This window comes from Heloderma suspectum, chromosome 4, assembly GCF_057233095.1.
Source record: "Heloderma suspectum isolate Gila_16-S chromosome 4, 16-S_ref, whole genome shotgun sequence".
Classification (NCBI taxonomy): Eukaryota; Metazoa; Chordata; class Lepidosauria; order Squamata; family Helodermatidae; genus Heloderma; species Heloderma suspectum.
The window spans coordinates 297,482,454-297,497,268 of record NC_139461.1 but is presented as its reverse complement, the minus strand read 5'-3'; the positions used below and the strand labels follow the sequence as shown (position 1 = coordinate 297,497,268).

The following is a 14,815-nucleotide window of genomic DNA, read 5'->3' as shown; positions in this document are numbered from 1 at the left end:
CCCTACGGAATTGGTTCCATTGTCATATTGCTCTAACAGTCAGGACTCAGGAGGTTTTTCCTTATGTTCAGCTGGAACCTGGCTTCCTGTCACTTGAGCCCATTATTCCGTGTCCTGCACTGGTCCATCTAGTCCAGCATTCCATTCACTCTCTGGCCAACCTGTGAAAACCCACAAGCAGGAGACAAGCACAACAGCACTCTCCTACCCATATTCCACAGCAACTGGTGTACTTAGGCTCATTGCCTCTGGTACTAGAGGTAGCACATAGCCATCAGGACTAGCAGCCATTGACAGCCTTTTCCTCCAGGAATTTGTCCAACATCCTTTTAAAGCCATCCAAATTGGTGGCCATCACTACATCCCGTGGCAGCAAATTCCCTAGTTTAACTCTGCGCTGTGTGAAGAAGTCCTTCCTTTTATCTGTCCTGAATCTCCCACCAATGAGCTTCATGGGATGACCCTGGGTTCTAGTATTATGAGAGAAGGAGAAAAATGTCTCCCCATCCACTTTCTCCACACCATGCATAATTTTGTACACCTCTAACATGTCTCCCCTTACCCTCCTTTTTTCCAAGCTAAACTATCCCAGCTGTTGTAACCATCTCTCATAGGGGAGATGCTCCAGCCCCTTGATAATTTTACTTGCCTTTTTCTGCACTTTTTCCAGCCCTTCAATATCTTTTTTTTTAAGGCATGGTGATCAGAACTGCACACAGTATTCCAAGTGTAGCAGCACCATAGATTTGTATAGGGGCAGTACGATACTGGCAGTTTTATTCTCGATTCCTTTTCCAATTATGCCTTTTTGCAAACAGCTGCACACTGGGCTGACATCTTCATTGAGCTGTCCACCACAACCCCAAGATCTCTTTCTTGGTTGGTTACCACTAGCTCGGATCCCATCAGGTTATACTTGAAATTGGGATTTGGTGGTTTCCTGACTTTTGTGCAATTTATTCCCCATTCTAAAAAGTTGAAATGCCTCTCCTAAGGCTTTGTTACCAGCAGTAAGAACTTTAAGAAAAAAAATATACCAATAGTTTTGGATATTTTGGATCTGCTCCCTTTGCCTTTGGCCATGCCCCCTTTGCCTTCAGCTCTGCCCACCACCAGAATATGGCTCCCGAGAGCTTCTCAGAAACGGAATTCATCTGAAAGAGTTTCTAAGGCCCTGCCTTATACAGCACATGCACTCACAGTGACTAGCTGGCAAAGTTGTGAATGGCTGTGACTGGGGTCAGCTCTACCACATAGGCATTACAAGCAGCCATTGAGGATGGCGCGATTCAAGAGGCAGCCTCTGACCTGCTCTTTTGCAGGCACTCTCCCCGATGGGAATTATTTCTGGCATCACTAAACAGGTCTGTCGCCCTTGTCCTGGGAATCAGAAGCCCTTAGCTCACAAGCACAGAAATAACCCAAGATCAAGAAAACACAAGCTTAACAGGACTTGAATGGATTCCAAGGGACCTTGTGGCAAAGCTTAGAAAGCTCATCTACCCCACACCAAAGAGGGTTTTTAAAAAGCCTCCACAGAATATTAATTCAAGCTGAGAACAGGCCTCTATTGACCAAGCCAATTGCTGGATCCAAGAACAAAACAGGCTTGCCAAATTCTAAGAAATAAAGTTCTTGGCGTTTGCTTGTTTTTTTACCAAAAGCATGGCGGGGGGGGGGGTTGCAGGATTGATAAAGAACAACCCATCCTTGGATAAATCGTACCTTTGTGGTTTTACCAATGTTGGTGAGTTCTTGGGTCATCCACGGAAGGAAAGCTCCCTCATTTCAGCTGAAAGTCAGCTAATGCAAAACAATTCTACTTTTGAGCAAAATGCTTTCAAGGATAGTTCCATTATTAAATCAAAGTCATGACAATGGTAGTCTACCTGAAGATCCTCTATGTCAGCCTAGCAAAGAGTGCCCCGAACACCCTTAAGGGAATGCGATATCCCCCATTGTTCCACAACGGGAAAAGTCACTTGAAAACTGAAATATGGCATTACATAACAGCATTGCCCCTCCAATCCCTCACTGTCAGGCCAGCCCTACCATTAGGCAAAGTGAGGCAGCCACCTTGGGCAGAAATTGGTGGGAGGTGGCAGCAAGGGGAGGAGAGAGCTGTGTGCCACACAGCCTGCCCTGCACTCCCCAAGGGAGCCCTGCTGACTTCAGGTGCAGTGTAATATGCTGTCCCGTCATCAGTGTTGAAGATTCAACCACCAGTGCTGTTGGCTTTTGTACATGGAGTGGGACAGGCCTTGTTCCTTGCCTCAGGCAGCGAAATATCTTGGGCTGGGCCTGTTCACTGATGCCACCTTTTAGGTCATTTGTTTTGCCTGAGTTCAGGGCTGGCATCAGGGGTCAGCACCACTGGGCACGCACACCTGAGCAGGGGCACCCAGCTGACCTCCAGAGCCCCCCCCCCCCGGCTCCGTTGCTGCTCCTCTCGCCACTGCTGCCTGCTTGCTTAACACTTTTTCTTCAGGGTCTCTAAAGGGACTCACAGCAAAGGCCTGGCCCAGAGGCAACTAACGTACGGTTTTAATTTCTTAATCATCATCATCATCCTCAAATTTATATGCCACTTTTCCACAAAAAGTGCCCAAAGCAGCTAACAACACAAGAACAATAATAATGCACATGTAATAATTTTACATGCATAACAGTTCACTTGTTACTAAAACAACAAAGTAGAGCACAGCCATCCCAAAGTTCTGTCTTCAACTTGAGCTCACAACAAAAATATGAGTATAACTTCTCCCTGAAGCTTGATTCTTTTGCTGGCTGAAGAAGGAAAACAGTCTCTACTCAGTTCACTCCCGCTCCGCAGCAATCTTCTCAAGGTGGATGAGTCCAATAACACAGGAGCAAACTTTGCAAACAGCCCTGTCTCAAGGGTCCAGGGTCTTACAGAGAGGAGAAATCAAGCTTCTTCCACACTGCATTTTGGTATCTGCCCATAATGGTGGCCACTCCCTATCTCACTCCTTTACTGAGCATATGCGGGAATATTCCCTGAGAACTGTTAAATAAAAATATACCAGTGGGTTACACTTGCTTCCTCTTGCCCTTCGGCAATGGTGCAGTAGATAATTTTGAGGTGCAAGCACTCATCGTGACAGTCCCTACAGCCACGCCCCCAAGGAGAGGCTGGAAATGCAGGCAGCCATGTTCAACAAAACCAACAAACTAGTAGTTTTCATCTCCACCAGGAGCAGGACTTTTGTAAGACAAACGGCCTATTCAGGACCAAGTCAGCGCAAAATACTTTGCCTTGCCACAACGATAGGTCACAGCTATATACTATGGTTGAGAAAATTGTGGTTGAGGAATACTGTGAAGGTTGCACAGTAGCTGGGGGTGGGGAAGCTCAGAGGGAACAGGGAATTTGGGGCGGGGCGGGGCGGGGGAACGATGCCAGCATCCTTGCTAGTCCAAAAGTGTCGGCACTGCATCCCTGCAAGCCCTGGTTCCACTAGACCGCTGCCCTCTGGCCTAGGAGGAGAGAGTGCATGAGTCATGCAACCAAGGGAAAAGGAGCAGCCACTGCCTGCTCCTTTCCCCCTAGGCAGGACTGGCCATCAGACCCAAAGGCAGAAGGAGAGTGAGTCGGTGATGGCGCAGAGGAGGAATCATAGAAGCATAGAATCACAGAATTGCAGGGTTGGAAGGGGCCTATAAGACCATTGAGTCCAACCCCCTGCTCAGTGCAGGAATCCAAGCCAGAGCAGGGGAAAGCCCACCGAGGACATCTTGCCGAAGGGTCTCCCAAAACCTGGAGCCATTGAGCATGAGCAGCCATAAAAAAGCACCATTGCGGGAATGATTCTTCTCTGCCCTTCTTAGCCCTGCTTCAGAATTCTGCTAATCTGTAGAGAAGATGACAAAATTCCAGTCCTTATTGGGGATGCAAGAGCAGCCCTGCGCTCACTCTGAAAGGGGTTTTATCATATGGGCACTTGCCAAAGATGGGTATTTTGCACAGACCACATCTGAGTGCTTGCAAATTGCTCAGAGAAGCACCTCCTACTGCCTGTCCTTCCTCTCCCAACCCAAGAAGGGCAGTTCGGTAATAATTGGTAGTCCCAGTCCTCTCCCTAGAGGCAGGGCCGGCATCAAGGGTAGGCATGGTTGGGCACCTGCCGAGGGCCCACACCCCAGCAGGGGCCCACTGACAAGACCCCCTGGAGTTGCTCTTCCTCTTCACCATGGCAACCTGCTTGTTCGCCTGCCTCTCGCTCTGGCCCAGACAACAGTGGTGGTGAGAAGGAGAAGCAGGAGATGCCTCTGCCTACTTGCTCACTCACTCTCTGCCTGTCAAGCAAGCCAGTGGTAGCAATGATGAGAAGAAAGATGGTAACAGTGGTGGTGAGAAGGTAAACTCATGGAAGGAGGAAGCCCACTGAAGTTGTCTTGCTCAAGAGCCCTCAGAAACCTGGTGCTGGCACTGCCCACAGCACTGCCTCCTTTGGCACCACCTTCCTCCTCATCATCATCACACAACACTGACATTTTAAAAAATAATAATAATTGCCCAGACCCAGACCTTTAGATGGCAAGTTCCATCATTCAAGCATTTCAGTGCTTATAATGGCTTTTGTGGGTAAGATACCCTCCAAGCAGAGGTGGGAGCAGCTTTTCCTAAAGAGGCCATATTTTTCCACTGCAGAGAGGACAATATCTTTCTAGGTGAGGAGGGGTGGATCCATCATCCCCAATATTTAATTCAAATGTATTCCCCTAATTAAACTACAGCAACTACTAGGCCTCTGTGCTTTCACATAAAGACATCTGCTGAGCCACAAGTTGCCCAGCCCTGATATAATGGGTTAGAAACATAGGAAGCTGCCTTAAATGGGGTCAGACCACTGGCATTTTCACTCAGTATTATCTGCTACATGGACCAGCAACATTTCTGTAGTGTTCAGGATTGCCAGCCCTACCTGGAGATGCCTGGGACTTGAACTTGGGGCCTTCTGCATTCAAAGAATGTGCTCTACCTCTGAGCTATGGCCCCTCTCCAAAGTAAGGTTCTAGTCCTCATGGTTCTGAACAATGAGCTAATTTAAATAGGAAGACAGGAAGCTGCCTTATACAGAGTCAGAACATTGGTCTGTTTAGCTCAGTACTGCACTAAGAGCGGTTCTCCAGGGTTTCAGACAGGAATCTTTCCCAGCGGTTCCTGGAAATACCACCTGTTCCCTTCGTGTAAACCAGGTGCTCTGCCTCTGAGCTAGGGGCTCTTCCCTAATGGATTATGCTTTGGATGGGCTCTTAGGTAAACTGGAAGCTCTTACAGCAATGTGAATCACTGGCATGCTCCAGCTAATGGCAGGGTTATATTGTGACCGATCAAAGTCAAGCAACAGGAGGGAACAGAAATGGGTTGTAAAGACATGACCATGGCAAAAATGCAAAAGCAATTTCAAGGTCCTTTTTAGCTGAACAAAGCAAGGGAGAGGGTTTTGAATGTCAAAACTATTGCATGGGACAAATACCTTTCTTTTCTTTTTTTAAAACAGCCTGGTTTAGACAATAACATGCAAATAGGATTGGCTATAGAGAACAGAGGGGCATAAAAACAACCCCAAGGTCCTAGCCAGCATCCTGCTGCCATGAGTGGCCAGCCAGGTGCCCCTGGGACACTCACAAGCAGTGTGTAAAGTCTACAGTCTTCACAGATTGTTCATCCCCCAGCATCTGATACTCAGACACATTTGCTGCAGAACCTGGATGTTCCATTTAGCTGTCATGGGCAACAACCTTTGACAGACCTGTCCTCCATGAATTTGTTGAATCCCATTTTAAAGTCAACTACTCTAGTAGCCATCACCATGTTCTCTGGCAATGGGTTCTGTTAGTTACTTAAGCATATGCCAAAGTATAGGATGGTTGCTTTTTTTAGATTTGAAGCTCTATAAATATACTGATCACCAAAAGAAAGAGCAAAAGAACAAAATAGTAAAAAAAAAAACTATACATCAAGGGGAGTCCATAATTCAGACATTGCAGTACTCAAAGTAAAGATGTATCACTTTTAAAATTCATATAAGGATTTACTAATACTTGAAGATAAATATTTTGTTATAGTAATTCACCTTAATTCATCTTAAAATATAACTGCATTAACAAATTGGATTCACAAAAATCGATATATAATCCTCAGTTCTCCAGACAGTTATCTCACTTTTGACCCTTATATATTATGTCAGTCTGGCCATTGCTGCAAAATCCTACGTTTTTGCTATATCCAGTCCAGTGAAGGCTGGTGGCTCTGATTTCTGTAGGGCCATGAATCCATTCTGGGTTTCAGTTAGAACCAGCCAGAGCTCTAAAGCAGCTATCCAAGGTGCCAAAACCTGTAGGTTCAGCACCTTGGATAGCTGCTTTAGAGCTCTGGCTGGTTCTGACTGAAACCCAGACTGAACAAATGGCCCCACCAAAATTGGCGCCACTGCATCCACTGATCCAGTCTTTCATATTAGGTATTTTACAGTGCAGTCCTACACATGTCTACACAGAAGTAAGCTCCATTGAGTTCAATGGGATTTACTCCCAGGTAAGTATGCATGCGGTGGCTTAGTGGTTAAGATGCTGAACTGCAGACTGGAAGGTCGGCTGGTCAGCAGTTCGAGACCCGAGTGCTGCGTGACGGAGTGAGCTCCCGTCTTCAGTCCCAGCTTCTGCCAACCTAGCAGTTTGAAAGCAAATAATTGCAAGTAGATAAATAGGTACCGCCTCGGCAGGAAAGGTAGCAGCGTTCCGTGCACCTCGGTGTTCAGTCATGCCGGCCACATGACCACGGAAGCATCTTCGGACAGCGCTGGCTCTTCGGCTTAGAAACGGCGATGAGCACCGCACCCTAGAGTCGGACACGACTGGTTGGGGACACCTTTACCTTTTTAAGTATGCATGCAGCATTAAGAAGTAGTCTGGCAACTGTTACCGCAACTAGCTAGTTCTTTGTTCTTTTTTAGTTAAATACTTCACATAGGTGAGAAGAAATAGCATTTGATCAGATTCAATAGTATAACCCAGGGGTAGGCAACATATTCTCTGACCATTGGCCATGCTGACTGGGCTTTATTGGAGTTGTAGCCCAAAACATCTGGAGGGCAGCAGGTTGCCTACCCAATATTACACTTTCTTCAGTCTGTCCTGAATACTCAATCACTCAATCAATTCCATTGGAACACAATAAGTTCTAGTGTTATGAGAGAGGGGGGAAAAATCTCTTTCCATCCATTTTCTCCGCAGCATGTATTATTTTATAAAACCTCTGTTGTGGACTTCTGCCCTCGAAACTAAAAAGCATCATAGGGAAGGTGCTGAAACCCTTTGATGACTTTGGTTGGCTGTTTTTGTCCCTTTTTTTTTTTTTTTTTTTTTGGAGCTCTGAGATACATTTGGAGGAGATGTGACCAGAATTATCCACAACTAATGCTCCAGTGTTCCCGCAGCTAGAAGTTCACTTTTCTTATCAAGACAATGGGGGGATATGCAATTGAGGAACTTGCACAAGCAAGGCAAGAGAGTTCCTATGTTCTGTTATAAGCTCCTGCTCATGTAATCTGTCCTTTGAAACAGCATTCTCTAAAGTCAGCCTTGCACCAGTGAAATGAATGCAGGATTCACAGCACCAACAGGGTTGATTGCAAGTTATTAACTTCAATGGAGTGTTACGGAAATCATGTTAAAATAAAATGAACTGTACAATACAAACATCCCCTTAAGCTTCAAAACACTGTAAAATTACTTAAAAGTAAGTCCTATTGAATTCAACAGGATTAACTTTTGAGCATATGTGTGAAAACCTGTCCTCTTAGCCAATCCCACAATAAGCATATGCAACTTATGAAGGTGATAGAGGCGAATAGCAGTTTATACGATTATAAGCATTTGTCATTTACTACCACACACTCCCCTTCATGGATCACTGCCTTGTTGTGGTGAAGGGGCTTGCATAACTCAGTGAAGCCATAAGCTATGCCATGCAGGGCCACCCAAGATGGACAGGTCATGGCGGAGAGTTCTGACAAAATGTGGTCCACTGGAGAAGGAAATGGCAACCCATTCTAGTATTCTTACCAAGAAAACCCCATGGAACATATCACAAGGCTAAAAGATATGACGCCGGAAGTTGTGCCCCTCAGGTCGGAAGGTGTCCAATATACTACTGGGGAAGAGCAGAGGGAATTTCCAAGTAGTGCCAGAAAGAGTGAAGCAGCTGGGCCAAAGCCGAAAGGACACTCAGTTGTGGATGTGTCTGGTGGTGAAAAGAAAGTCCGATGCTGTAAAGAACAATATTGTTTAGGAACCTGGAATGTAAGATCAATAAATCAAGGTAAGCTGGAGGTGGTCAGACATGAGATGGCAAGATTGAACATCGACATCTTGGGAATCAGCGAACTAAAATGGACAAGCATGGGTGAATTTAATTCAGGTGACGATTATATCTACTACTGTGGGCAAGAATCCCTTAGAAGAAATGGAGTAGCACTGATAGTCAACAAAAGGGTGGGAAAAGCAGTACTGGGGTACAATCTCAAAAACAATAGAATGATCTCAGTATGAATCCAAGGAAAACCATTCAGCTTCACAGTAATTCAAGTCTATGCCCCAACCACTGATGCTGAAGAAGCTGAGGTTGATCAGTTCTATGAAGACCTACAACACCTTCTAGAACTAACACCAAAAAAAGATGTCCTCTTCATCATAGGGGATTGGAATGCTAAAGTAGGAAGTCAAGACATAACCAGGATAACAGGCAAGCATGGCCTTGGTGTACAAAATGAAGCAGAACAAAGGCTAATAGAGTTTTGTCAAGAGAACACACTGATCATAGCAAACCCTCTTTTCCAACAGCACAAGAGGCGACTCTACACATGGACGTCACCAGATGGTCAATATCAAAATCAGATTGATTATGTACTTTGCAGCCAAAGATGGAGAAGCTCTATACAGTCGATAAAAACAAGACCTGGAGCTGACTGTGGCTCAGATCATGAGCTTCTTAGCGCAATATTTTGGCTTAAATTGAAGAACGTAGGGAAAACCACTAAACCATTCAGGTATGACCTAAATCATATCCCTTATGAATACACAGTGGAGGTGAGGAATAGACTTAAGGGATTAGACCTGATAAACAGAGTGCCTGAGGAACTATGGACAGAGGTCCGTAACATTGTTCAGGAGGCAGCAACTCAATCCATGCCAAAGAAAAAGAAATGCAAGAAAGCAAAGTGGCTGTCTGATGAGGCTTTACAAGTAGCTGAGGAAAGATGGGAAGCGAAAAGCAAGGGAGAAAGGGGAAGATATACCCAACTGAATGCAGATTTCCGGAGAATGGCAAGGAGAGACAAGAAGGCCTTCTTAAATGAACAATGCAAAGAAATCGAGGAAAACAACAAAATGGGAAAGACTAGAGATCTCTTCAAGAAAATTGGAGATCTCAAGGGAACGTTTTGTGCAAAGATGGGCATGATAAAGGAGAAAGAAGGCAGGGACCTAACAGAAGCAGATGAGATTAAGAAGAGGTGGAAAGAATACACAGAAGAACTATACAGGAAAGATGTGAATGTCCCTGATAGCCATGATAGTGCGGTCACTGAACTTGAGCCAGACATCCTCAAGAGTGAAGTCAAGTGGGCCTTAGGAAGCATTACTAACAACAAAGCTAGCGGAGATGACAGTATTCCAGCTGAGCTATTTAAAATCCTAAAAGATGATGCTGTTAAAGTGCTGCACTCAATATGCCAACAAATTTGGAACACTCAACAATGGCCACAAGACTGGAAAAGGTCAGTTTACATTCCAATTCCAAAGAAGGGCAATGCCAAGAGTGTTCAAACTACCGTACAATTGCGCTCATTTCACATGCCAGCAAGGTGATGCTCAAAATCCTACAAGCTAGGCTTCAGCAGCATGTGAAGCGAGAACTACCAGAAGTACAAGCTGGGTTTCAAAGAGACAGAGGAACTAGAGATCAAATCACCAACATTCGCTGGATCATGGAGAAAGCAAGAGAATTCCAGAAAAACGTCTATTTCTGCTTCATTGACTACGCTAAAACCTTTGATTGTGTGGATCACAACAAACTGTGGCAAATTCTTAAAGAGATGGGAGTACCAGACCACCTTACCTGTCTCCTGAGAAACCTGTACGAGGGTCAAGAAGCAACAGTAAGAACCAGACATGGAACAACTGATTGGTTCAAAATTGGGAAAGGAGTACGACAAGGCTGCATATTGTCCTCCTGCTTATTTAACTTATATGCAGAGTACATCATGAGAAACACCAGGTTGGATGAATCACAGGTCAGAATTAAGATTGCCGGGAGAATTATCAACAACCTCAGATACGCAGACGATACCACCCTAATGGCAGAAAGCGAAGAGGATCTAAAGAGCCTCTTGTTGAGGTTGAAAGTGGAGAGTGCAAAAGCTGGTTTGAAACTCAACATGAAAAAAACTAAAATCATGGCATGTGGCCCCATCGCTTCCTGGCACATAGAAGGGGAAGAAATGGGAGCAGTGACAGATTTTACTTTCTTGGCTGTGAGAGCTGGACTATAAGGAAGGCTGAGCGCTGAAGAATCGGTGCCTTCAAACTGTGGTGCTGGAGAAGACTCTTACGAGTCCCCTGGACTGCAAGGAGGTCAAATCAGTCCATCCTAAAGGAAATCAACCCTGACTGCTCATTGGAAGGACAGATACTGAAGCTGAAGCTCAAATATTTTGGCCACCTAATGCAAAGAGAAAACTCCCTGGAAAAGACCCTGATGCTGGGAAAGATTGAAGGCCAAAGGAGAAGGGGACGACAGAGGATGAGATGGCTAGATAGCATCACCAATGCAATGAATATGGACTTGAGCACACTCCGGGAGAGAGCGCAGGACAGGAAGGCCTGGAGTGCTATGGTCCATGGGGTCATGAAGAGTCGGACACGACTGAACAACTGAACAACACCACCACACACTGAGCTATTTGAAGTCACATGTGTTTTATTCTATATAAGGTATAGGGTGTTATTTCTAGCTTTCTTGCTCTGATTTTAGATATCTAGACTTGGGTTAGAATGCATTTTTTAGGAAAAATGACACAAAATATTTTAATTTTTTCATGCAAATAGGGGCTTCTTTGGGGAAAGGAAAAATGTATTTCCTTCTCTCACATATCAAACCAACATTTAAAAAAAATCAGACACAGTCTATCTGTTTGCAAGCTTGCCAACTCTGGTGTTCATTATCTAGAAACTGGGAAGAAGCAAGTGAAATTGAAATTTAGTGAACGTTCAATTTCTGCTGCCTTCAGATGTGAAAGCATGCAAATAACATTCCTCTTATTCAGACACTATTGTCGCTCAGGGCAAAAGTCTAACACTTCATGTTGGTGGTGTCCTTTGTTCTGGTGACTTGGGATACCAGCATGGTTGGGCACCGAAGATTCATCAGCTGTTCTTATTATTCCCACTTTAAAAACATGTTTCCAGAGCAACAAGGATCCTCAGTTATTAGATTGTGGGGAATGAAGCTCAAAAGCAGTCAGTCCTTATTATTAACTTGGTTGCATATTCTGGCAATTTGTGCTATGAAAAGGAAGAAGGGAGAACCAAACGGTCTGCTCCAAAGACTATGGAGTGCAAACGGAACCAGTATTGGTTTAGATCAGACCTCAAGCAGGTTTTGAGCTCAGATTTCAATGCATCGGGGCAGCTCTGGGGCTGAAACCCTGACACAGTGGATGAAGGGAGAGTGTGCTTGAAGGGGTCTAGGGAAGGGATGTTATTGTATTTGTATGTACTGTATTATTATTATTATTTTTAAACAAAACACTGTCTCTGTGAGAAGCTTTTATGTTTAACAGCAAAGAGTCTTGTGGCATCTTAAAGACTAACTAATTTATTCTGGCATAAGCTTTCTTGGACACTGTGTCCACTTCGTTTATTTTTAAAACAGCTTTCTTCTCCTCCCCCCCCCCCACCCTTAAGTGATTGTACAATACCACAATGAATAAAGAAAGAAAGAACATTTCTGTCAGGCTAACTGTACAGAATATAATAAAGAAAAAATAGTCTATAAAACTGAGGGAGCAGGAGTGTGTTTGGGAGGGGAGCGGTGCGGAAAACCCAGAATATAACCAGACTATGAAACTGAAGGGTCAAAACAGGACATGTTTTATTTCTGCATGAGTGGGAGGGGGGACCTACAAGGGGGATTAGTGGCCCCCTCCTCATTTCCCTTAGTTACATTGGAGATTTTCCTGAAGGCTCAATTCTAAAATGGCACAATTGATGTGTTTAATGAAGACCCTGAATCAATAACTCCTCACAAAGAGACCCTGTCACTCTATCTCGGCTCACTGTTTAGAGAAATCCACATGCTATTGGGTTCTCCAGCTGATTGTCATTAGACTTCTCCTGTCAGGGAACCTGGCATTAAAACCTTGTAGAAATCTCTCCCCCCCCCCCCACAACCCCTCTAATTTCACATTGACCAGAGGCAATTGTACCCAGTGGAGGCTGGTGGCTGTGATTTCGGCGGGGTTGTGATTTCAATCAGAACCAGCCAGAAGTCTAAAGGAGCTGACCAAAGTGCATAGGGTTCAGAGCTTTGGATAGGTGCTTTAGAGTTCTGGCTGGTTCTGACTGAAACCCAGAATGGATTCACAGCCCCACCAAAATCACAGCCACCAGTCTCCACTGACTGTTCCCTTACCAGAACCAAGAGTGATTGCAATTACCCCACCCCACCCCAAACCCCCCAAAGCCTTTCCTGCTCCTTTAAGAAACCGTGTGAGTCATTAGCTAAAGAGAGAGAGAGAGATCTTGTATTTCAATGGCAAGAGTTTATGCTTCAAAGGGAGGAGAAAGCGAACTGGGGTGGGGTGGGGTGTTTGGGGGGCTGTCGGGGGGAGGAATAATCATCCCCTTCCATTTATAAATAGAAAATGGTGATTGCAAAGGCAAGCCTGGCCCCTCCCTCTTAACACGCGCTGCGCTTCCTAAGAAGATTAGACTTCTCCGGCATGTAGCGAAAATTGCTTTCTTGTGAGGGGGGCGGGGGGGCTGGTGACTTAATTATTACTCTGCTTCCACCGTCTCCATGGTGACCTCGTGCCAACAGCCTATCCTCTTCTGCTTTATTAGACCTTTTCTCTCTCTTTCCTTCTGTAGCAAGTGGCAAATCCAACATGCACAGCCTTAAACTGAGGTCTATTCATCCTTCGCCCAGGTGAGTCGTGCTGTGTGTGGTACCCAGCAAAGAGGCATTAAGCAATCAAGCCGTATCCTCGACTGCCTTCTCAGCTCTGGGGTCCATTTCCACAGGATGCCGTGACATCGCTTGAGGCTCTTTTTTTATGAATATGTTTCAATGCCTTGTGGCTTCGGAAGAGGGGGGCGGGCTGGGTGGATGTGGGGGGGGGAAGGGGAGGGGGGAGAGAAAGGGCTCAGGCAGTTCCCTAGGACAAAACAACCCTCCCACTTTGCACCAGGGCATCACTGTGAAACGATGGCATGGGAAGGAAGCAGAGTTGTCCCAAAACAACTGCGGGCAAAAGCAAAGCGAACGAATGTGACTCACAGTCACTGGCATCTCCTAATGCGGGTTAGGTCAGCGGAGCCTTCCTCAGATCGCCCGTCCGGAGTTAGTGAACACAGGGGAGGCTGGTGGCTCCAATTTCGGGTTTCAGTCAGAACCAGCCAGAACTCTAATGGAAGCCCATGAACTCCATGGGGTTCATCACTTTGGATAGCTCCTTTAGAGTTCTGGCTGGTTCTGACCGAAACTCGGAATGCTGCACAGCCCCACCGAAATCAGACCCACCAGCCTGCACTGAGTGGAAACTGTGAAAACAGCTCAGAGCGAAGTCTGAGAGAGAGACAGAGCGCGCGCGCGCGCGTGTGCTGCTGGTCTAGCCGCTACTGATGGAACCCGACCTCTGCCACGGGCTCCCCGAGCTGCCATGGGCAAGTCACTTCGCTTCGTTTGTAAGACGAGAGCCTAGCAAACGGCCTGCTCGGCGCAAAGACAGGGGCTGTTTTGCTCACGCTCGCCTCGCGGCTTACTCCCGGTATACACACGCGCCCCCCGCTGCCTCCTCGGTTTGCAGGCGACCTTTGCCGGCCCCAAAGCGCCGGGATGCCAGGCTCTGTCCAACGCAATCCTACGTCCAGCTCAGCCGCTGCTGCATCATTTCTGGGCTGACTGCAGAGAATCGCTCCCAATTTCCTTCTTTCCCTGACAGGCTGGTGCTGCCAGATTGGCAGCTGCTGGCGACACACGCAGACGCGCGCCCCCTCCCCAGTCCGCCCCGCTCTCCTCCGCGGCTTGCTTCCCAGCCCCCTCGCCCAGCCAGCCCCATCTCCGCCCCTGGGAAAGGAGAAGGGCTCTGGGGCTCACCTTGGTCGTCGAGGGGCGCGTCGCCTTCCGTGCCCGCCGCCTCGCTGAGGACGCTGGGGTCGCTCTGGGACCGGCCTCTGGGGAGGAAGCAGCCGGTCCCTTCTTCTGATGCAGCCATGAGGGGGTGGGGGAGGGAAGGAGTGCGAGGGTGGGGAGGGGGAGGGAGCAGGGGAGGGGAGGGGAGGGGAGGAGGGGAAGCAGATCTCAGAGGCCGGGGGAGAAGGAAGCGGCGCGCATGAAATCCGAGGCAGCCCAAGGTCACGACGCGGGGGGAGCGGACCTGGGGGTGGCGCACAGGGACCGGCTCTTCTTCAGCCGGGGAGCCCCAGCAGCAGGGGCATTATCCCGGCCAAGCCCCTCCCGCGAGCGCCCCGCCAGGCAAGCCACCTGCACCATCCAGCAAAGAAGAGT

General features: G+C 46.9%; 1 protein-coding gene across 1 annotated transcript in view; it reads right to left on the bottom strand.

The window, feature by feature from the left end:
* Positions 1 to 14,522, bottom strand: part of PHACTR3 (phosphatase and actin regulator 3) — a 371,137-nt gene extending 356,615 nt beyond the window's left edge. Inside the window, exon 1 of the mRNA XM_084854302.1 lies at positions 14,405 to 14,522. Within this exon, the coding sequence (XP_084710428.1) occupies positions 14,405 to 14,522 (118 nt within the window). The remainder of the gene's footprint in view (positions 1 to 14,404) is intronic.
* Between the last annotated feature and the right edge of the window lie 293 nt (positions 14,523 to 14,815).